At 36.5% G+C, this 24,566-nt stretch overlaps 1 protein-coding gene across 2 annotated transcripts; it reads right to left on the reverse strand.

Moving 5' to 3' along the window:
• Positions 1–5,983: 5,983 nt before the first annotated feature.
• On the reverse strand, positions 5,984–24,566 carry TRA2A (transformer 2 alpha homolog). Of its 2 annotated transcripts, XM_079150698.1 has the most exons (9): positions 24,353–24,566; positions 22,091–22,196; positions 14,233–14,366; positions 12,097–12,262; positions 10,934–11,122; positions 8,700–8,815; positions 7,503–7,631; positions 6,387–6,454; positions 5,984–6,242 (listed from the first exon to the last, which is right to left on the reverse strand). In XM_079150698.1, the coding sequence occupies exons 2-9, from the start codon at positions 22,145–22,147 to the stop codon at positions 6,232–6,234; spliced, it is 870 nt and encodes a 289-aa protein (XP_079006824.1). In that variant the 5' UTR covers positions 22,148–22,196; positions 24,353–24,566; the 3' UTR covers positions 5,984–6,231. The 2 variants fall into 2 exon arrangements, with proteins under 2 accessions (XP_079006824.1, XP_079006825.1); XM_079150699.1 differs by lacking the exon at positions 22,091–22,196.

Raw genomic sequence — 24,566 nt, forward strand, 5'->3', positions numbered from 1 at the left:
GAATATGCCAAATGTGACCAAGATAGTTTTCTAAGTCTGAAACTTTTTTTTATTATTTTTTTTATTGTAAACAAATGGGATACATGTTGTTTCTGTTTGTACATGGCGTAGAGGCATTCCATTTGTGTAATCATAAATTTACAGAGTAATGTTGTTTGATTCATTGTTGTTTTTTTCCCTTCCCCCACCCCTCCCACCCCTCTTTACCCTCTATACAGTAGTTCCTTCCTCCATACTTGCCCCCCTCCCTAGTCTGAAACTTTTTTGAAGGTTAGGTTACACACCGTGATAAACAGCATTCTCACTGGAACTCATCAAATGTACACATAAGCTGAGTGTGGTGGCTATGTAATCTTGGCTACCCACTTGAGGCAGGAAGATCACAAATTTGATGCTAGCCTCAGCAATTGAGACCCCTTCTCAAAATAAAAAAGGGTTAGGAATGTAGCTCAGTGGTAAAATGTTCCTGAGTTCAAGCCCCAGTATCCCTCTCCCAAATGGATTTGGGATCCATGTTTACAAGTCAAAAAACGTTTTTAGTCTTGCATTTTTAAAATTTATTGTATTAAAAAATAGTATTTACCACTTCAGCCCATAAGTTCAAAGACAGTGTAACATAACAAGACACTGTTTCCAGAAAAAACAAACATTTAGGGGTTGGAGATATAGCTGAATGCTAGAATTGTCAAGCCCTGGGTTCTATCCTCAGCACCAAAAAGAAAAACAACTAAAAAACAAAATAGGGTGGGGGAAGAGGATTGACTTTGAATAAATTCAGAGAAACCAGAGCATATACACCATAATTAAAAATTTTATTAATTACAAATATACCTTCACAAAGGTATCTTTGTTATTAAAATGCTAAATTTGTTAGTAGTGAAAAATAATGAATTTTAATATATTGGTAATTAAGTTATCCAGTACTTGAAAATAAATTCATGTTCCTTTTTAGATTTCAGAGAAAGAACATTTTTCCATTGTGACCTCTCTGCACAAAATTCTCTTGTGAAAAACAGAGAATGCTTCACTTACCTGACATAAGGGATCCCAGTTCTCCATATAAATGAAATATTCAATGATTTAAAAACTTAACTTTTACAATTATGTTAAATTGCTCTCTTCCCTTAATTATCAGATTATTGAAAATGATCCTTAGCCCTTTCTTAGGGTCAAGATTGAATATATTTTCAGAATAGGTTCCTTTTGTCATACTCACTTTATACTCAGCTTACCTGGTTACTTTAATAGGCTGGAACTTCCTCACTGGGAATGTGTGTGTGAGTGGGTCCTATTAATCATTTCCCCATGGTAGTATCCTTATTCATTTACTAATTTATACAATTACCTACTCTGTGTCAGGCACTCTACTAGACCTCACAGACTGAAGTCACAAGGCAAGCAAGTTACATGGTTGAGTATTCATTTTCCAGCTTCCACATTGCAGAATACATCAGAGAAATAGTTACATGGTACCAAACTAGTTATGTGTTGATGTTTTATTTTTGGGCTACATATATTTAAGATATCATGATACAATATACCATTGAAATCATTTGTAATATAGTTCTATGGAATTAAGTATATTCATATTATTGCACAATCATCACCACCATCAATCTCTAGCACTTTATCATCTCCAACTGAAATTCTATATCCTTTAAACACTAACTTCCCATTTCCCCTTGTATTCATACTGTAAATTTTTTCCAAATTGTAGCCATATTGTCTCTATTCTCAACCTGGTGGCTTCTATCTGTGTAGAAGACCTATCCTAGGATAGGTCTACTCAGGCCCTCTCGGATCATTTTCACAAAGGTATGTCAATTTACCATGTTGCCATTTAATAGGTAACATATACTACTCTCCCCGAATCAAAGGAATTTCTTCTCAAATTTATGCATAAAGCAGCAATATTAGTTTATTGTGAATACCGCATACATGAATGCTTGCTTATTCCTAGGTTAGACCATAAGAGAGTTGTGTACTTGGGCTACACATCACCTGTGGGTACTTATAAAGCTTTGTACTAACCAGTCATCTATTTTCCTTGTTTCCTGAGTAGTATTTACTGTGTAGTCATGTTTTGCAATTACCTTAAATCCTTTTGAAATCATTCTGTGGTACTCAGAATATTTAAGTTATATGTGTCTTTTTAAGTTAACTTCATCTGTTGTTTAAAAAAAAAAATAGCTTCCATCTCTTTAATATAAACTGGCAGTCTTTAATTCCTTTTGTGTTGTATGCAATTTTTGGAAGCTATTTAGACCCTTCTTTTCTGTCCATATTAATTACTCCAATTGATGGAATCATCTTTCATGGACCTTTTAATGTCCATATCTGAATTCAAAATTTAGAAAAATGCACCAATTTTGACCATTTAATTTCAAACCAGTTGGGTAAGAAAAAACAAATTCATACACTAAAAATTAACCCAAAGCAATGTTTGATATCAGAGGTCAGCATGTCAAATTAAACTTTATTTCATACTACAATGCTTTACTTTTAATTACTTTTAATTGCCACAACAAAGGAAAATGTATTTGTGCATAATACTTCATAAGTTGTTGCCAGGTGTGGTGGTTTATCTGTAGTACCAGTGACAGAAGCAGGATTTCAAATCTATAGCCAGTCTCAGCAACTCAGTGAGACCCTGTCTCAAAAAGAACAAGGGCTGTAGCTCAGCGGTAAAGCACCCCCCACCCTCACTGGTTCAGTACCCTGTACAAAATAAATAACTTTTCTAGAATCCACTGGGTCTATTATTTACATTATAGGAGTTTGTTTGCTTTTTTTTTTTTTTTTTTTTGGTACCCGGGACTGAACTCAGCAGCACTCAACCACATCCTCAGCCCTGTTTGTATTTAGAAACAGGGTCTGAGTTGTTTAGTTCCTCACTTTTGCAGAGGCTGGTTTTGAACTCGCTACCCTCCTGCCTTAGCCTTCCAAGCTGCTGCAATTACAGGCGTGTGCCATGCTGGTAGCATAACCATTATTAGTTGGTGTATATTTTTATGGATCTTATTCTCTGCACAAGAAAATTTAAAATCCAAATGACTCATATACAAAAAATTGTTTAACATGTGTACTTTCTCCTGGAAAATAGATTGCAGCTTTTCCAGATTTTTAAGGACTCCATGACTCAAATAAGGATTAGGTAAAAACTGCTGTTCAAAGTTGTTAAGAGAACTAAATGAAACAAGTCTTTCTCGCTCTCCAGCAAGTTTTAATACTACAGTAACAAATAGTTAAGGTACAGAATTACCTTGTTTCTATATATCAAGTAGTCATAAACCTAATATATCTAGTCTTTAAACCTAATATCTATCCGGGCAAGGTGGTGCATGCCTGTAATTCCAGAGGCTTGGGAGGCTGAGGCAGGAGGATCACAAGTTCAAAGCTAGCCTCAGCAATGGGTGAGGCACTTGGCAACCTGTCTCTAAATGAAATACAAAATAGGGCTGGGGATGTGGCTCAGTGGTTGAGTGGTCCCTAAATTCAATCCTTGGTACCAATCCCTCCCCCCACCAAATTCCACAATATATTCTACAAATGTACATATATATGCACCTACTACTACTAACAGCATTTTTGGTTTTTGAACCAGAGATTGATTGAAACCAGGGGTGCTTTACACTGAATTATATTCCCAATCCTTTTTCTTTTTGTCCATGTTAGGTTGCTTAGGGTCTTCCTTATTTGCTGAGGTTGGTCTTGAACTTGCAATGGTCCTGTCTCAGCTTCTAGGCTGGCCTAGAATTTGTGACTCTCTTGCCTTAGCTTCCCCATTGCTGGGATTACAGGCATGTGCCACCATGCCCAGTCAGTTCCCACTTTCTAAAAAGCGGGTGCCGTGGTACACTCCTGTAATCCCGGCAGCTTGGGAAACTGAAGCAAGAGGATCACAAGTTCAAAGCCAGCTTCAGCAATTCGGCAAGGCCCTAAGCAATTTAGCAAGACCCTGTCTCAAATGGGCTGGGGACACAGTGGTTCAGTGCCTCTTGGTCAAATCCCAGGTAGAGACAAACTACTACTTAGCTCTAAATATTAGCTCTGCATTCTTGAGGAAAAAACAAACAAACAAACAAAAAAAACCCATTCCTCTTCCTCTCTCCAGCAGCACCAGCCCTCTGTCCTTTCTTCTCCAACATTCCAGGTATGCTACTACCTTAACTGAGTCACAGCCCCAGCTCATTTTCTATTTTAGAGACAGGGTCTCACTGAGTTGCTTAAGGCCTCACTAAATTGCAGAGGCTGGCTTTGAACTCAGGATCCTCCTACCCCAGCTTCTCGAACTGGTAAGATTACAGGTGTGTGCCACCATGCCCAGTCTAAAACTACACTACACTTATTTAACTTGCATCCCTAACTCAGTAAAGGCAGGATTCTAAACTCAAGGCCAGTCTGGGCAACCTAGCAAGACCATCTCAAAATAAAAAGAAAAAAGGTAAATGTGGAAGAAAAACAAAAAAAAGGGCTGGGGATGTAGATCAGGGGTAGAACTCCCCCTGTAAAAAAACAAACAAAAAAACCCCCTTGTATCCCTCTCTATTCCTTTATTCTCCATAACATGAAATGTTAACAAATACCAGTCTTTACTGGGGATCGAACTCAGGGCCTTGTGCTTGCGAGCCAAGCACTCTACCAGCTGGGCTTTCTCCCCAGCTCTGTTTTCACTGTTGTTGATATTCTATGTAAGTCTTGTATTTCTATAATCAACAGATTCTTTCATTTTTGGGTACTGGCCATAGAACCCAAAGATGGTTTTACTACTAAGCCACATGCCCAGCCCTTTTTATTTTTTGAGACAGGGTCTCACCAAGTTGCTAAGGATGGCTTTGAACTTGTGATCGTTCTGCCTCAGCCTCCCAAGTGGCTGGGATTACAGAAGTGCACCACCCATACTTGGCTCTTCTTTTTGGTAATAGCCATTCTAACAAACTGATATTCTCTTTAAGGCAAAGACTCTCCAGTCTTTGATAACCTCATTTAACTAAAACCTATTGGGATATCCTTTATTGGCAAAAAAAAATAAGAACTTTAAAGACATAAACTACCTATTTATCTTTCCTATAGCATGGTACCGATACTGAATACTCAGTATTTGCTACCAGGTTCACTAAAAGAAAAAAGAAAAGAATGAACAAACAAGGGGTTTTAAAATATTACAGAGGAGATAAGTATGACACATTTAAGTGTTAAGAAAAAATATTCTGAATGAGGAAATATTAGGAAATTAACTCTTTGTATATGGATATCTATTAGGGGAATGCAGAGAAAAGGAAGAACTGGTTCCAAATCAATCCAGTTTTATTTTTTCACAATTGTCAAAATAAAGACAAAAATCCCATTTGCCAAGAAGTAACTTTTATTTGAAAGAAAACTACTTCTCCCCACATGTATTTTCTAAGGACTCTATGCTACATAACAGTTTGCTTAACCAATGTCCTAATACCAAAATTTCTAACAGTAAATTATACAATTGCTCTAGACAATAAATAAGGGTTGTCCTTCACTGATTAAGGATATACCTAACTCAATGAGTTTAACACACACACACACAAAAAAATCACACTTTAAGTTTGTAAAGTTTAACATGTATTTCAAATACAACATGTTTTTGTAGAAGTCCACAAGCCTTTCATCTCTAAAAAAGTGACTTAATTTTTAGGGTTCAAAAATTACATTCTTCAAAAGAAATGTCCAAGTGTTTTCTTCTATAGTTTCAAACTTTTTACACGCAACTATTTGTTCCATGCCACCTCAGACAAATGTGACATGACTGAACTACTTAATGTTACTATCTTCCCCCCCAAAAAAGTTAAAAAAGGAGTCCTCATAAATGCTGGCCTCTAATACAATATCTAATACAATATCTGACACGAAAGCTTTAAAAAGATCATTTCTTTACTCATATAATTAGCTAAGAGTTAATCCTCTATAAAGTCAAAGAAAAATGATTTACAAAAGCTTAACACTGAGTTCCTTTTCTTTTTACTCAAGGTGTTTACTCAAAATAACAACAATTACATCCTTAAGAATATAACAAAAGGGGTGGAAAACAGCAACGCAACTGACAAAGTGTAGAAGCTAAATAAACCAAGGATTTTTTTTTTTTTTTTTTTTTTTAAAGAAATAGGAAGAATTAGAAGCTTGGGACACTTCAGAATTAAAAAAAGAGAGGGGAAGGAGGAGGGGGAAAAAAAAAATCCTCAACTGCAAACAATTCCATTATCAATAGCGTCCTAAAAAAGAAAACAACAAAAAATGTTAATAATTATATTTGACTTGCCTAATATTTTCCCCAACTATTAACAAATCCTAATATCCTATAATAAGCCACTCATTAGAAATAAGGTTGTAATGCTTCAAAAGCAACGTTTACATACTTGGGCTGTAGGAGCGAGATCTTGATCGTGATCTGTATCGACTATAATAAGGAGAAGGTGACCTTCTTCTGTAAGAAATAAAAGATTACTTAATATACCATACAGTCACTCTACTGAGGGAGATGAAAATTTTAAAAAATTCCTCATCACTCAAAATAATAATGTACCCACACCAGGAGCAGTGGCACATATCCATATTCCTAGTGACTCAGGAGGCTGAGGCAGGATTACAGCCCCAGCACTTAACCAGGCCCTGTCTCAAAATAAAAATTTTAAAAAGGGCCGGGGATGAGACTCAGTGATTAAGCACCTCTGGGTTCAATTCCTAGTACCCTTCCAAAAAAAGTACCCAAGAAGAAAACCTATTAGGAGTTCCTCAGTGCACCAATAGTACCAGTAAGCAAAACTGCACAACAGGATACTGGCAAATACAGATGGTCAGTCTAATCTCTATTCTCAATGTTATCATATATGATTTATTTTACACATAAAAAAAAAATTTTTTTTTTGGTGGCACTGGGGACTGAACTGGGGGGTCCTCTACCACTGAGCTACATACACAATCCTTTTTATTTTGAGACAGGGTCTTGCTAAGTTTCTGAGGTTGGCCTTGAACTTGTGACCTTCAGCCTCCTTGGGAGTAGGAGTGTGCTGCCATGCATAGCATTTTAAAATTTTTTTATTTTAAAGTACTCGGGATTGAACCCAGGGGTGTTTTTTTTTCCCTCCCCCCTCCCACTACAGAGTTACATTCCCTAGTTCTTTTTTATTTTGATATATGATCTTGCTACATTGCTAAGATTATAGTGTGTGCCACTTCATCTAGCTTATTTTTTCTTTTTAAAAACAAGGTCTTGGGCTGGGGAGATAGCTCAGTTGGTAGAGACCTTGCAAGCTCAAGGCCCTGGGTTCGATCCCTAGCACCCAAAAAAAAAAAAAAAAGGTCTTACTATGCTGCCCAGTCTGGCCTGGAATCCATGAGCCTCCCATGCAGTTAGAGCCATTACCACATAATCTCAAACATACAGTTTTTATTCACACAGATCAAACATGTAAGTGCCAAATAATACAGCTGCTATTCAATTTAGAACAGAAATCTCAAGTTGAAAACATTACCTGTACCGGTAATCATAGTCTTCATATCTGTCATATCCACGATCATATCCTCTATCATAGTAAGAATCTCGACGTCTGCCACCACCTCCACCTCCACCACCGCCACCGCCACCACCGCCGCCGCCACTACTACAGAAACACATAAAAAAAAATTTTGCTTCAGTATCAAAGATCCTTTTCTGGGACCATTTAATAAAAATCATTAGCTTAAAAAGGGGGGGAGGGAGTAAAACAGCTAAGAACAATCCTTGAGGTCAAAAGCTTCTAAATTTCTTCGTCTTCTACTTTTTTGGTACTAGGGATTGAACTCAGGGGCACTTGACCACACCCCCAGAGTCATATTTTATATTTTATTTAGAGACAGGGTCTCACCAAGTTGCTTAGCACCTTGCTTTTGCGGAGGCTGGTTTGAAATTGTGATCCTCCTGTCTCAGCCTCAGCCTCCTGAGCTGGTAGGATTACAACGCACCCAGCTCATTTACTACTGAATTCAATCTATGCCAATGTACCTTAATGAATATCAAACATCTAGAAAACATAAATTATATATCATTTATGTTATATCATATTTTCTTTTTAAATAAACATTAATATCAATAAATATACTTTATACACAGAGGCTTCCCAGGTCACATAGAAACAAAGGAGAGAAAAATAATTAAGTAGCATGTAACATTTTTCTAATATTTAAAATCTCTTATTTGTACAGGACCAGAAGAACCAAAAATGTACTTTCAGTAGTTTCAATTTGTCCTCCTGCTCAAATGTATACATAAACAGCATATTTTACTTATATACTTACAAATAAATATTAAAAATATGTTAATAAACCCTGAGAATATATATACACTAAATGACAGGAAAAATATTTTATCTTCCCATTAATCAAGAATTGCATGGGACTGGAGTTGTGGCTCAGTGGTAGAGTATTGCCTAGCATGTTGAGGCACTGGTTTCAGTTCTCAGCACATATAAGTAAATGAATAAAATAAAGGTTCATCAACATCTAAAACATTAAAAAAAAATTGCACACATTTCTTGAAGATTTCTGGCTCTTACAGTTTAGTTTATGAAAAACGAAATCTTTTTTTTTTTTTTTTTTGCTGTGCTAGGGATTAAACCCAGGGTGTCACACATGCTAGGCAAGTGCTCTACCACTAAGCCCCAATCCCAGCCCTAGGCAATATGAGATCTTACTGAGTTGGTCTGCCCATGTAGATGCCTGGTGTAGGTGTGTGTGCTCTCTTCGTGATAGAATAATCCACACGAATTCTTCTACCATCCAGCTCCATTCCATTTGCCCTTTCCATAGCCTATAAAGGAGAACAAGCACAGAAAGTCAGGCATAACTCACTGGCCTTGAAGTAATAATTACTTAAAATTAAGTGCATATTATCTGAAATCCAAACTCATCTAATTTTGAAAATGACACAGCAGTGCAGGGGATTCTACTAACATTTCTAGATCTCAAAACTGTCCAGAATAAATTTAAATATACTCAAAGAGAAGTTAATAAACATTCCCCTAAATAAATTTGTGTCTGAGTTTCCACTCCCTGTCCATCTCTTTAATCACAACTTTCTATAACTTGCCCAGGTAGGCTGAATTTTATACTTTCTTAGTCTTTAGCCATTTCATTTACAAAGACTGACTTCAAAACACTAACAAGAGTGAGCTAAGTTTTAAATAGATTCTATCAGTAACCTGACTTTATTCTTTATTGAACTGGGGACTGAACCCAGGGGTGCTACATCCTAGTCCTTTTTTTTTTTTTCAATTTTGAGGGTCTCACTAAGTTGCTGAGGTTGGCATGACTTCTGATCCTCCTGCCCTAGCCTCACAAGTCACTGGTTTATAGGCGTGTGCCCCATGACTTTTTTCTTGTTCTTCAGTTCGAAGTCCAATATGCTGACAAGATAGCCAAGAAGATTTAAAGGTATAAAAGCACACACATTTACACTAATACCCCTCAGTCTCTTGCTGAGAGGAACCAAAAAGGAAACATGATTTTTAATTTAATTCACAAATATTTCACTTTGACTCAAAGAGCTCATTCTTCCTACTTATAAAAAAAAATCTATACACTCTGATGAGAGCTATTATCTTAGAAAATCAAGATCTCAGTCAGGCACTGTGGTGTGGTGCATGCCTAGAATCCCAGAAGCTTGGGAGGCTGAGGCAGGAGGATCAAGAGTTCAAAGCCAGTCTCAGCAAAGTGAGGGGCTAAGCAACTCAATGAGACCCTGCTGTCTCTAAATAAAATACAAAATAGGGCGGGGGATGTGGCTCAGTGGTCCAGTGCCCCTGAGTTCATTTCCTGGTACAAAACAAACAAACAAAAAATTGTAGCATATATATACTTCATCTAAGTAATTTCAGAAGGCATGTGTAAAAGTAGATAAATCTACAGCCACACAGTAGGAACCACACAATCTAGGGAAGTCTATATAACTAATGTTAGCAGTAACTGGTTTCAGTCTGTGCAACTCAAAATAGAAAATGCAGTTTAGCTAGCAAGCCTAAATTAGCCAACCCACTACTTAGGCAACATACTGCCACCTAGTGACCTCCAAATATAAAGGTACTCAACCTGCCAACAAGTGTTCCTGAAGTCAGATACCTGACCACACACTTCCATCACTTTGCCCTAGGCACTAAAGATAATAATTACAATGATATTTATTTATTTATTTATTTTTGCGGTGCTGGGGATTGAACCCAGGGCCTTGTGCCTGCGAGGCAAGCACTCTACCAACTGAGCTATCTCCCCAACCCTACAATGATATTTTAAATACTTCAGCAAATGAAAATAATTTGTAGTAAGTATTTGAAGCCTAAGAAACACCGTCATTCTAAGTTTATTCAGAAACAAACTACAGGGAGAAAAAGCTAAGAAAAAAAATTATCACAGAAAAAATTTGTTTTTGTTTTTCACTTTGCATTTTAGGTCCCATATCTTAATATTTCTAAATTTATACTTCTATTGTTTGAGAACAGGAATAAACATATCACAAATATGTAACAATAAAAAAGTCACCATGATGATAAATTTAGATAAGTGTCTATTACATAAATAACACAAACTACAGTATTACTTTGTTAAAATTATCCAAGATCTCTATTAATACTTTGGGCCTCCTGATTCTATGTTGAAGGGGACCATTTCAAGAATTATAGATTTTTTTTTTTCTTATACATATCTCAGCTTACAAAGCCTAATTTCAAACAGGATATCTCTAAATCAGAAAACGAGCTGAAAAGTCAAACTTTGGCTATTCTAATTTTAGCACTTGAAAGGCTGAGTTTGAATCCGATCCGAGCATGAAAGGATATAACGTTTACAGAGATAGGAATTAGTTAACTTTCAATAGTAACTCAATTATCATGCATATAAATTTTTTTCAAAATGAAAATCATAAAAACAAGTTTACCTCCTTTGAGTCATCTATTCTCTCAAAATACACAAAAGCAAATCCCCGTGAGCGTCCAGTTCGTTGATCATAAACCACATTGACACCACTCAATGGTCCATATCTAGAAAATACTTCACGAAGATCTCTCTCTGTTGTGTATAAACTGAGGCCAAACACTCCAAGACAAGTGTTGGGATCTGGATTCGCCTATTAAAGATGTTATTAAGCTTTAATTAAAATAAAAGTAAAAATTTTGTTCAGAATACCTCACCTAGTACACATAGAATATACTGCTTCTAGTTATTTGGAAATGAAATTTAAAGTGAACTAAAGCAGATGAACCATATTTTACAGTTCATTCAGACTTTCTATGGAATATACTTTCTAGTCAAATCTGAATAAAAAATGGTTCTACTTTCTAGCCCAATAGTTTTCAGTACATATGCCCAGAATTTATCCTATATATCAATAGGTTAGTACTTAATTTGACTTGGAATTACTAATTTAGAAGTCTCCATTTTCTGTAGATAACAAGGATACACTTTGAATATTTCCATGTTTCACATTTTAAAATTAAAAGGACAGATTTCTAATCATTAAATACTGACATACGCTACTATAGTTAAGCAGTTTCAATATCACGTGGTAGAAGCACACACAGGATAGCATTCCATAACAGATAAATACAAGAACAGTAGAGTCAGGTAGACTGATTGAAACCTGACTTTGGTCAACTAGCAAACAAAAACAAAAACACCTCAATGTCACACAGGCAAGATTTACTTATTTCCTAACAAGATAATAAAAGTGTTGGCTCTTACTACTGCATCAATTATCTCACCTATTTATGCTTTTCATTTTAATTCTTGGAGCATATTTATCTCCAAATTTCATTTCTTCTTTTAAACTATTCGGGGGAAAAAAAAACCAAGAAACTACATTCCCATTATAGAAGCTATCATGAAATATGTAGGCTTGCTATGATGGTGGCATTTCTTTTATTAGCATATTCATGACATAAAAGGTATTCCTTTTTACTTCCAAAGTTAAATTTATTAAGGATGTTTCTGGAGTTCCAATTTCTAAAACAATGCCTACCTCTCATAAAATGAAGACATTATGCCCTGACTGTACTCAGGGAAGAGATATACAAGTTTTCATTAATTTTTATATCCACATACCCTGCTGCCTGTATGTCTTCTCCGGTTAGACATTGGAGAGTGACTTCGGCTCCTTCGCCGTCGGTATTCTGGTGTATATGACCTACTTCGAGATCTTCTCCTATGAGAGTGAGAGTGGGATCTGGATCGAGTGTAACGTCTATGAGAATGCCTTCTTGACCTTGACCTTTGAGAGAAATAAATGTAGGTAAAAATATTGGAACAAATGGCCAACACCTTCATCCAAGGAGGTATACATATATCCCTGCCTGTTCTCAGCTCCTTTGTCCTTTTTTTTTTTTCCTTAGGGAGTGGGGGTGGGGGGTGGGATGGGATGGGGATCAAACAATTGTTCTACCACTGAGCTATACCCTTAGCCCCTCTCCTCCTGTGTCCTTTTCCTAAGGTATTCTTGTTCTCCTACTGCAACCTCCTCCCTTTCCTTGGTCTATCCCTTCTAGATTCACCCCTTTCACCTTACCTTACAAACAGGTTAAAGGTCTACCTTCTTTCCAGCTGTGGTAACAGTCATACAAAATAGCTTCTAAAACATATTTTAAAAATGTTACAAATGCTAAGGGCCTTGGGGGCTGGGGAGATAGCTCAGCTGGTAGAGTGCTTGCCTCGAAAGCACAAGGCCCTGAGTTCGATCCCCAGTACCACCAAAAAAAAAAAAAAAAAAAAAAAAAAAAATGCTAAGGGCCAGAAAGTTAAAAATGGTATAAGGTCAGGCTGAGTATGGTGGTGCATGCCTGTAACCCCAGCTATGTGGGAGGCTGAGACAGGAAGATCACAAGTTTAAGGTCAACCTGAGCAACTTAGAACCTGTCTCAAAATACATTTTTTGAAAAGGGTTAGGGATGTAGCTCAGTGGTAAAGGTCTTGCCTAGCATGTATGAGGCTCTGGGTTCAATCCCCAACACAGCATAAGGAGAAGGGAATAAAACTAATATGGGAAGATTTTATAGAACTAAGAAAGCAAGCAATAAAGCTGGAAGACTTAATAGAATCTGCCTATGTAGATAGGGGAAAAGTATTCTGGAACAGCAAGAACAAAGGTTCTTCAGCAAAAAGACATGGAGAAACTTGGCACCACGGCACATGCCTGTAACCCCAGCTATCTGGGGGGCTGAGGCAGAAGGAACCCAAGTTGAAGGCCAGCCTCAGCAATTTAGCAAGACCCTGCCCCTCAAGTGCCCCTGGGATCAGAGCCTAGTACCACCACCACTACTAACAACAAAGACATGGAGATGTGTTTAGAGAAAAGGAAAATAAGACAATATTCTAAGAAGCATGAAACTTCTGAGAAATCACCACAGCTGTGGACCTCATGAAAAGTGCAGCCTTTTTAGTGATTGTTTTGTCTCATAACCCTTTGCAGGAAGATTCTATTAAAAGACATTCTATGTCTCTATTCAAGGAAGGTTTTTATTTTATTCATTTATTTGTATGTGACGCTGAGACTCGAACCCAGTGCCTCACACATGCTAGGCTAGTGCTCTACCACTGAGCTACAACCCCAGTCCACGTGTACAGGCTTTTAAAGGCCTTTTATGTGGAATAGTGAACTTTGTAGTAGTCTGCTAGTTTTTGTTGTCAGTGGTGAGTCTCTGATTATCTGGAGTTTTTTCCCCTTCCAATCATAATGGACCAGTTTCAACCTGGACATAGGAGTCATACATAATCTTTAGGTAAAGTATATACCTGGAATATGACCCTCTTCTTTTTGGTACTGGAGACTGAACCCAAAGATGCTCTACCAGAGTCTTTTTTATTTATTTATTTTAAAAAATTCAGACAGGGTCTCACTAAATTGTCAAGGCTGGCCTCAAACCTGTGATTCTCCTGCCTAAGTCTAAGGAGTTAATCAACATAAAACCACACTGATTCCCATATGCCAAGTTCATTTGAGTCAATAAAGTTCTAATAGCTAGTATCCAATAGATTAATGGCATAGAGAAATTCTTATCTATGTCTTTATCTAGAAAATATTAATTTCTAAATCCTAGAGTCTGAGAAAGTAAACTATTTTATGAGCCTTTGGTGAAATTTCTATACAAAATGCAGCCACAAGGAAGGATTTTATAGAATCCTTTTGCTGTAAAACTAAACCAAACCCATGGAAAACATTTGAAGTTTTATTTTAAACACACTTACCTGGATTTTGATCTTGACCGAGAATGGGATTCAGAGTGTTTGGAAACCCTTGATGGACTACGAGATCCTGACCTGCTCTCCGATTTTACACGAGCAGGAGTTCCCGTTGGAGATTTTGACTGAGAGCGAGACTCCTAACAAAGAAGACAGTATTACAAATGGCACTGGTCCCGTAGATGCCTAACACCTAACATTTAATGTAGCGTAATTTTTTATATTGATTGCTCCTGAAAAACAAATGGTTAGGCAACACCCTCCAGAAAAAATTTCAGCTCATTAATAACCCATTGTTAATACTGCTAACTGTCCTCAATAATTCCCTACTTGAACCAGATCACCAATTCTCTATTAACTAAGTAATCATGCAAATTCATCTACAACTTGATCATACAGACACTGGAACATAAACCATACATTTACTTAACCTAGGACCCATTCATTCTTCCAGATTCTTTTAATTCTACTTCACTCTTGCTTTCTACTTCTCTTCATTCTTCATTGAGTTTTTCATTTTTCATACTTCGTGTATTCTTCCCCAATTCAAACAATTCAAAATAGCCTTAAAAAAATATTCAAGTGCTTCTATCTGACCAATCTTCTGTTCAATTTTTTCCCCCATTCAATTTTAATTTTCTGATCTTTAATACTTTTCATTAGCCTTCTTTTATCTTGATTTATCTTCCACATTCTTGGAAAAAACTCTTCAATTTCTTCACGAACATTAACCTTAATGGAAAAAGAACATTTAGTATATTTAAGCACGTGGGGATTATAAAACTCTGCTGGAGTTCAGAATGTTATCTACCAAATGGAAAAGCCAGCAGGTAAAGTGCAAATAACTAGTTTATTAAAAAAAAAAAAAGGCAATTTTATAGTCTTTAAAATTGTTCAAAAGTGTAGTTTCTAACAAAGAGAATTTACTGAATTTCTCTAAATGTTTTTTAACCATCTCTTTACCCTCCTCCCCTTTCATGTTTCATTCTAGTTCCTAAAATGCGAACAATTTTAATATAAATACTTAATTCAAACAAATCTAAAATAAAGTGTAATTTCCCCCCACCTAAGTGTTAAGTTTCCACTATTTTAACCTGAAGATTCTTACTGACTTTAGAATAAGCTTTCACTAAGTCATGCTAAGAAATCGAGATATTGTTAAAATAACACATCCCAGGCTGAAATAGCTGTACACAACTATCTAAACTCATACATTATAGCACACAGGCCAAATTATCAAAGGAATCAAAAAGTCAGCAGAATTACTAAGACCTCCAAATTTTGTTTTACTATCTTTGCTTATTTTGTTTTAACCAGAAAGACTGGTTATGAAGACAGACAACATATATGGCAAAAACTAAGGGAAAAGAGGAAGCATAAAAATTTTAATTTTCCTCTTTGGTTTGAAAAACTCCTAAAATACATATCTTTTGCAACTATATCACTTTAAAATGTTATATTCTTCAGGAAATATCAAAATGTACCATAAGTTACAAAATTTCTATCATAGGTTTCTATTTTTGATCCCACCTTTTTTGCTCAGCATTTATATATTTTATGTATTTATATGTACTTGTAGTTCCTTTGGTGACTATCTCTCCTATATTGCAAAACCGGGTATAAATCAAAACTTTCCAAATAAATTTATAACTGATTAAAAGTTTATCTGACAGATATTAGGCACTTAAGGTCAAAGCAGAATGAACAATTTGGTTTCTCTGCCCAATGCCTTGATTCCTAATGTAAATAATTATTCCAATTTCACACCAATTTTCATTTATACCATAGTGACTATCACACAACTTTCTTTGAAAAGCTTTCTTAAAATTTTTACTTCAAGTTTAATGTCAAAAGACATTTATCCAGAACTGTAACAATGCTGATAGGCCTATCTATTTTTTCATATAAAAACAAAACTAACATTATCTACTTTTTTGTTCAGTATCAATCTTTCCCATTTAACTACCTACAGTAAGTCTCTCACCATATTTTAGAAACTCTATTCCCAGACAGATGCTTGGAGCAGCATATTCAGTGATTTTTAAAAAGGGGGGGGGGGGGGGAGGCATGGCTAATTTGCTCTTAACTGAAGTTTCACAGGCAGGTTCAATAATTAAACTGATAAGAATATCTTCCTTTGGGACAAAAAAATCTTCCTTTGGCTTTCCCTTCTATAAAGCACTCTCTGGCATAACATTCATTTATGTTATTGTTGAACAGCAGTGGCTGGAATAGTATCTACAAACATCACCACAGCTTTTATCATACATACAGGTATATTAGAAGGCTTTACACTGAAAGACACTATAAACTTATAACTTTGCTACAATATAATAAAAATTCTTATATCAAAACCGAAGGTTTATTTTGAAGCTCTCCAGAACAAGACAAAAACAATGGTCCAAATGTGTACATTTATGATTTTCAAGTCTCAGGAATTAACGTAAATAAGGTAACTCAGTAGGGCTGAGGTTGTGGCTCGGCAATAGAGTGCTTGCCTAGCATGTGAGGCACTGGGTTCAATCCTTAGCACCACACATAAATAAAATAAAGGTGTTGTGTCTACCTATAACTAAAAAATAAATAAAAATAAATTAAAAATACGGTAACTCAGTGTTACCTCAAGTGCTCCAAAATAACTCCCAGTCCTTTCTTAAAATTTGAGAAAGGATCTTGCTAAGTTGTTCAAGGTAGCCAGGCTGGTCTTAAAGTGTGTCTGCCTCAGTGTATCCAGTAGCTGGGATTATTGGATTATTATTGGATTATTGGGCCATGCCTGGCCCAAAAGGATGCTTTTTAAAAAGACATCAACAAATTTTAAAAGCAGTTTTGCAGTTTATCATTCAGGATTATCACCAATACCTAACCTCCTTTATTGTCTACCTTTCTAGCGCCACAAAATCTAAATATGTATGAGCTTCCACATGGACTCACTCAAGGTTAAGAAACAGTCTCACCCTCTTAGCTCTAACTCCTATACCTTTTAACTATTAGTAAACTTAACCTATAACATAAACTACTGTGTTCAAAATAAAGATGCTTAAGAAATACTTTTGGTATACCAAAGTATGGCTCATTATAACAACTGGTATTTCAGTATTCACAGAAAGATGGTCATATTAGTATTTAATCATTTAAATGTAACATTTCTCAACTACTGTTACCAAATAAAATGCCCTTTTCACTAAACTCTGAATTAGTAATCAAGTTTTAAGTCCTTTATAGAAAACAAAAATCTGTCTTCATTATAAAATGATTTCAATATTTATTTATTATTTGTTTTTGAGAATAGGGTCTCACTATGTTGGCCCTGCCGGTCTCAAATTTGTGGCCCCAAGAGATCCTTCCATCTCCGCCTCCCAAAGTGCTGGGACTTGAAGTGGGTGCCATTATGCCCTGCTATTTCAACTTAAAAAGAGGGGAAAAAAAAAAAAAGGAAACTTATAAATGATTTAGAATTTGGACGCTAAACTTAAGGTTGCAAACACAAAGAAAGAAAGATAGATAGATAGATAGATAGATAGATAGATAGATAGATAAATAAATGCTGGGAAGCGGTAGTATTTTCCCTTTTTCACTAGACTTACATGTTCTTACAGTTGCCCGGTCAAGGAATTCAACGAATTCCTCAGTAATCTGGCTTATCCAACAATCACTGAATCAATCAACAATTTTTTGTTTAATATCACAAATTTTAACAGACATCTTAAATAGGCCACCCAGTCTACCTTTCATACTATAAACATTCCACTTGAATAGGTTTTTGTTTCGGTGTTTGTTAAATGCACAAATCATCACCAAAGCAAGGATAATTCCTACTGCAAATAACTGGAGTCTTTAACAGAGCCATTATATTATAGATGGAAGAAAAAATATTCCAACAAAATCCACATGCTTAGTGCTTAATACTCATTAAAAATAAACTAATGAAAACATTACACTGTAAACTCATTCCTACATTAAGACCAGGCAAATATTATGCCAGGTAATTGTGCCAAATTTACACAAATGCATGCCTTTGATAGGTGTAAAACAAACTTTCTAAAAATATATTTCTCTACTTTATAAAATTGGAGGTTTCCATAGACATACACTGATGAATTTAAATTATGTCTCCTTGGAGGTGAGAATATTCTTTAATTACCCAAATACCTTACAATATTATACTAAAAACTCTTTTTTTTTTTGCAGTGCTGGGGATTGAACCCTTGTGCTTGTAAGGCAGGCACTCTACCAACTGAGCTATATCTCCAGCCCTAGACTAACAACTTTATTCATTAGAAGTTGTAAAAAATCTTTTGTATTTGCTCAATTCTGTTTTGTCAGCCTATAGAAATAACAGTTCTCTATGATAATGATTTTCTTTTACAGACTGTCAGGCTGATAAAATACTTGTTAGTTCTGTTAGTTAAACCTAACTGATATTAGAGCAATCTCTTAAAAAGAAAACAGATTGCTCAAATAATAATATCCCTCCCTTTAAGATCATTCTGCATTCTGAGGTTGATGCCTCCATCGCAAAGGCTTACATAGATTCTAAAACTACATATCTATATATTCTCTAAAGTTTGGAATAATTTGGGGAATTTTTTTTTATCATAAATCATTTAGTAATTGCCACTTGTAATCAAATTTAAACTCATCTACTGTGAATTTTACCTGTAAAATGTACCCTCTGTACAAATCTTAAACGTAGCTCATAAAATCTGCCAGTTTATTTTTCATGATAAACTAATTTTAAAAAGCTGGTGTATAAGCGACAATTTCAAAGATAAGAGAAAAACTATATGGACTAAAATGATTTAGCTATATTAAAAGCAAAAAAAAAAAAAAAAAAAAAAGCCAATAAAGAGCAACTAAAACCAAACTACTAAGAACCAGTTACAACATTCTCTACTTATGCTCTCATCTTTTGATGTCATGGAATACTTATGAATCTTTAGTAACTGAGATGACAGGGCCCTGGTTTCAAGGAAAAACTAACTTCTTTCCACATCAGTTCTAGTCACTCACACTTTGGGTGAATATCAACAAAATAAGTATTATCCACAACTGTATGGTTGCAACTTAAAAGGAGGAAAGAAGAACTACATATCCCTTCATTATTTTCCTTTCAACTTTTGTACAGCATTTATAATCTCTTCCTCATCTGATACCATTGTCTTGCTTCCACTTCTGTCCAGCTAAATCTTCTGTTACAATATATGATCAAATAGCAATCAATTAACATGGGAATATACATGTTTTACAAAGGCAGGGCTAGTTATTGGATTCCTGAGTACCCAATGATAATATAAAAGGTTTTCAGTCAGCCAGGTTTTAGGAAAACACTATGCTGCTATTCATGCCATTTTACACTTACACTACAATTGATACCACAGGTAAATAAGTTTGCTTCATTTACAAAATTAAGCCCATAAAGTTTTTATTTAAAATATGACTCATTCCTAAATATTTAAATCCCTTGATATTCTTTCAAATCTCAAGGCTCTCTATTCTCATTTTACGAATGGGACAATCTATGGCATATCTGTAAAATTATATTTATGCACTTTGGGTATAATTTCTTGCACTATTCCTTTACAAAATCCTGCCTTTTACTTACATTGAGCAAGTTAGCACCCTTCAGTTAAACAATCTCAAATGTAAAATTTTGAGCTTTAAGATGTTTCCTTAAGTTTGTAAAATCTTTGCTTAAATTAAGAGTGAGGAAGGGGAGAAAGAACAATAAAAATAAGCATTAAAGATGAAAGAACTTATCATTGGATAAATGACAGTACTCAACTTTATAAAAATAAACCCAGGACATAAAACTCAGTTTAATAATATCCCAATTACAAGAAAAGATATTTTACCTGTTTGCAACAGGTTGATAGGATAAGATATAAGGAAGTAAATTGCTGAAGCTGACATTTCCCTTCCACCCCCTTATTTCGTGGCTGGGGACTGTACCCAGGGCTTTGTGCATTCTAGGCAAGCACTTTACTACTGAGCTTTAGCCCCAGCCCTGAACAGTCTTTTCAGATATAAAGTGCTATGGTAACTCACATTTGTTGTTTTAATTTTCCACTAAAATTTAAAATCCCAGTTTAAGATTTATATTAAAAAGAAGAAGAATAAGAAAAGACCCAGGCACCAAGCTGGGTTTTTAAAGAAGGTCTTTAAGACATCGCCCCGATCATAAAGAATCCAATTTCAGGAGGGGGGAAAAAAATCTCCCTTATTTCTTCAATTCTTTTAATGAAATATCATACATACAACTTTTCTTTTTGTTTTTGGTGCTGGGGATCAAACCCAGGGCCTTGTGCTTACAAGGCAAGCACTCTACCGACTAAGCTATTTCCCCAGCCCCCCATACAACTTTTCTCATGAGTACAAATGAATTTGTGTTTTTCTTTTCACTTTTATCATTCAATATCCAGAAAGGATTCTCTCCACCCCAGCAGTAGACAGCTGGTTGGCATTCTGGGACTGGCTCATGTGACTATGTTGTTAACTGTACCAGAATGTCACTAATAGTTGGGTTTTGAAAAGGTGGGGGTGGGCGGTCTCCAGGAGTCTTTAAACCATAGCTTAAATGCCAATCTTACACCCAACTCCAAAGGACATCCAATTAAATATTAATTTGAACCACATCTCACAAGGAAATTCCTTCAGGGACCTTTTTAATTGTATATTTATTCAAATCTATTTTTCACTATTTTAGCACAATCTTCCCACACCTATGCAACCAAAGTTCATTTCTCTAATCTTAAGATCTAGCAAAAGCTTTATATCTCAATGTAAATCTTTCCTATCTCTCAGCTCAAAAACCATTTGACTCAATTTTCTGAATTCCTTATTAATTTTATTAGACAAAACTACTTTTATGCAGATTTGAATGGTCAGTCATCTCAAAATAGACTGCAAGTTCTCTTTTCCTCTAGAACACCTAGCTAGCCCTAATTATAAAGGCAGCAGATGCTCTGAACAAGTTTTACCTTGGGTCACTTAAAATGGAATTCAATTATCTTTTCCTTCCTAAAGTTCTTTTACTTCCTTCTTTAAAATGGAAAATTAAGCTGCAGTAACTGCTTTTGGCGAACTCAATAGCTTTGATATACTGAAACATGGTGTGCTCTTCACAAAACTTAATCAAAATATACACGGTATAGTGTGTTTACATGAGTAGTGGACTGGGACCTGCCTTAGATTCCTGGCTGTGTGGTCTTCTGAGTCTCAGTTTGTAATTTCTAAAATGCTAACACTACACCAGTCCTTGCAAGATTACCATGAGCAGTAAAACAGAAAATGCATTAAAGATTTTGGGGGTGGTAAATTCTAAAATGCTATAAAAGTAAGCAAAACAGTATCAGTCTTGCTTCCTCAGTATGTTGGATAGAACACAACTAGCTAGAAAGTTTCTAATTCTAAGTATCTTTTTACTGAGACAGAATACCTATCCTATACATACTGTTGATAAACTAAAGGAAAATGCACTTTATTAGTGCTAAAGAACTCCTAAAGAGGGGAAAACATTAAAAACTAGACATAATCTCCACAAACAATTCTAATAACCCTAAAACACCAACCTTTCAATGTTTTTACTAAAATGGTTTAGTTAACAAAAGTATTTTTTTTGAAGGATGACAACTACTTACACACCTCACTTAATTCTTTTCTGGCCTAGGTTGTTGTTACCATTAGACATTTTTAGCTACAAACACAAGGACATAACAGTTTATTATATATAAAATTACTAGTGAACACTGAACTGCTGTAAGAAACAAACCAAAACAAAGTATCCTCCAGAAAAGCTTCTAGCACTCTTCTATTAGTAGTGGTAGCATTTGAGATGTGATTTCGCTAAGTCGCTGAGGCTAACCTTGGGATCCTCCTGCCTCAGTCTCCCAAGTCTCCTGGCATGCACCACCACACCCATTCTTCTAATTCTTCAAATGATTACAAATAAATTGCCTCAACCTAAAAAGCTTAAAAAAACAAAATGTAAAAACAAAAACAAAAGGTGAACATGGAAATTATTAAATCTACTAATTTAATTTACATTAAAATACACTTGGATTTTATTCATCTGTGAGAAAAAAACCTTTTTGGTACTGGGGATTGAACCCAGGGGTGCTTTTACCACTGAGCTACATACCCAGCCCTTTTCATTTGTTATTTTGAGACAGCATCTTGCTAAATTTCTAAGGTAGGCTTTGAACCAGCAATTCCTCCTGCCTCAGCCTCCTAAGTTGCTGGGTTTACAGGCATGTGCAGGGTAGTGGGGATGCTTTCTATGACTACAAATGGCCAAAAGGGAGGGGGGAAGGTAAACACACTTTCTATTAAAGAAATTGTTAATGTCAATATACATTTTAGTTAAAAGTGGGTGGAGCCTTACATGTTACTTTTCTAGGTGGGTAACATAAGAGTTCTAGAACTACTCAGCTCCATTATATGACATATTAAAAAGAACTAAAGAAATCAAGGCCCCATCCCACAAGCCAAAACAAAACACACATTAAAAACTTTCCCCACAACTAAACATTTTCGAACAAGAAACACAACTACCACCAATGTTTTTATTGCATGATCTTAAGCATTTCTGATGCGACAATAAATCTATCACCCTAAAAAATGAGCAGGTTCAAGTATATCCGTGCTCCAAATTTCATCCCTCCCCTCCCAAGCAATCTCAAATGTAGCTTTGTTTCTGTCCTATTGCTTTAAACATCTTAACTCAAAAAGAACAAAAGCCTAAATCAACTTTGAGTGATTCCAGGTATTTCTATATTGAACTTCCACAAAAAAGGACAAATTCATTCTACCCAGCACAGCCCTCAAGTGTTTTTTATGTGTTTCCTCTAGTGACTAGAATAAATACCAACACAACAGCAGGAACGTGTTGCCTGGGCTTTTGTTTTCTTTTCAGGATTTCACACTAACTCATTTCCACCAATTTCCACTAAGATAACTTCCGAAATAAAACTCAAACACCGATTAATGTTCTAGTATATTCAAGCTAAGGATAATGCATTCTTTGTGATGTTTATAATCATCCGACCCCAAATAATGAAAACCTTCTTCTGAGCCCTCTCTTTCCTAGGGAAGGGGTGAGAAGAGAAATGGGAAGTGGGCCTGTAGTTTTCAGGTAACCTTTTGAGTAAAAGAACAGTATAAATTGACTAGTTATTTTTAAAATACTGAGCCAGAAATTCGTTATGTAAGATTAAGGTAAGACAGAAGTTTCCTTCCTAAAAAATTATTTTTAACCATAAAAACCTGCAAAGGAGTGGTCAATTTTTAGATGAAAGGTCAAAGGAAGAAAAGCATTAGAAGCTGAGATATAAGAAGAGAAAAAAAATCCAACATCAAGGAATTAGAAAAAATAAGCCGTTATAGCATTTCCACATTAATTTTGAAGTGAAAGCAAAGTTAAAAAGGGACATGAAGGGAAAAGGGCTCCTTGCGTAGTTTTCCCCTCACAGCTCTCGTCTTAAGAACGCTTAAGGGTCGGTGCGGTCGTTGACTAACCACTTCATTAGGCTCGTCCCACCTTCAACCTCAAGGCTTTCGCCTTTATAGACGCAACGCCGCCGGTTCCAACAGAGACGCGGCCGCTCACTGCAATAGAGAGCCAAGGAGACACAGGCCCCAGCTAGTCCCACGCCAGCTTCTCCCCGCCCGGACAACAGCCCCGCGCACTTTCGACCCCGAGACCCTCTACGATGCTCGGGAGTCTCCAGAAATGCCACCGCTGGAAGCACCTACCACTATCCGGCCGGAGGGGAACTCCCTGCCGCCGCCTCCCATCCCAACGCGACGGGGACCCACACCTCAGGAGGAGATAAGGAAGCCTCGGGGCGGGGAGGAGGGAGGGTGCGGGGTGGAGGTGGGGACAGGACAGGAGTCCAGGTACCAGTCAGTCTCCAAAAAGGGGGGAGGGAGGTAATTCATAGTGTTTGGGGAAGGAGTGGAATCCAGAAGCCATCTTGGGATGTGAGAAAGCACTCGCGATGGCTCCAGAGACTGCTCCCCGCGGGCCCCGCAGAACTCCCCGCAACCCGGCCCGACCGCGCTTGTCCCGGTAAAACCCCGAGCATCGGGCCGCCGCCGAAGACGGCTCCCGCGGCTTTGTACTCACTCTGCCCTCGAAGTTGTTCTCCTCTACATCACTCATGTCGGCCAGACGCTCCCCAGAACTAAATAAGAGACAAGTCTCGGCTCGAGGGCCAATAGCCTGATCAACCCGCTGACTGGACCGTGGGGAGGAGGAAAGAGTCGGCAACAACGGCCGCTCGACTCCACTCCCACTCGGTCGCAGGCTCCGGCAAAATGGCGCCCGCGCCGCCTGAAAC

Source organism: Sciurus vulgaris, assembly GCF_902686455.1.
Source record: "Sciurus vulgaris genome assembly, chromosome: 8".
Lineage (NCBI taxonomy): Eukaryota > Metazoa > Chordata > Mammalia > Rodentia > Sciuridae > Sciurus > Sciurus vulgaris.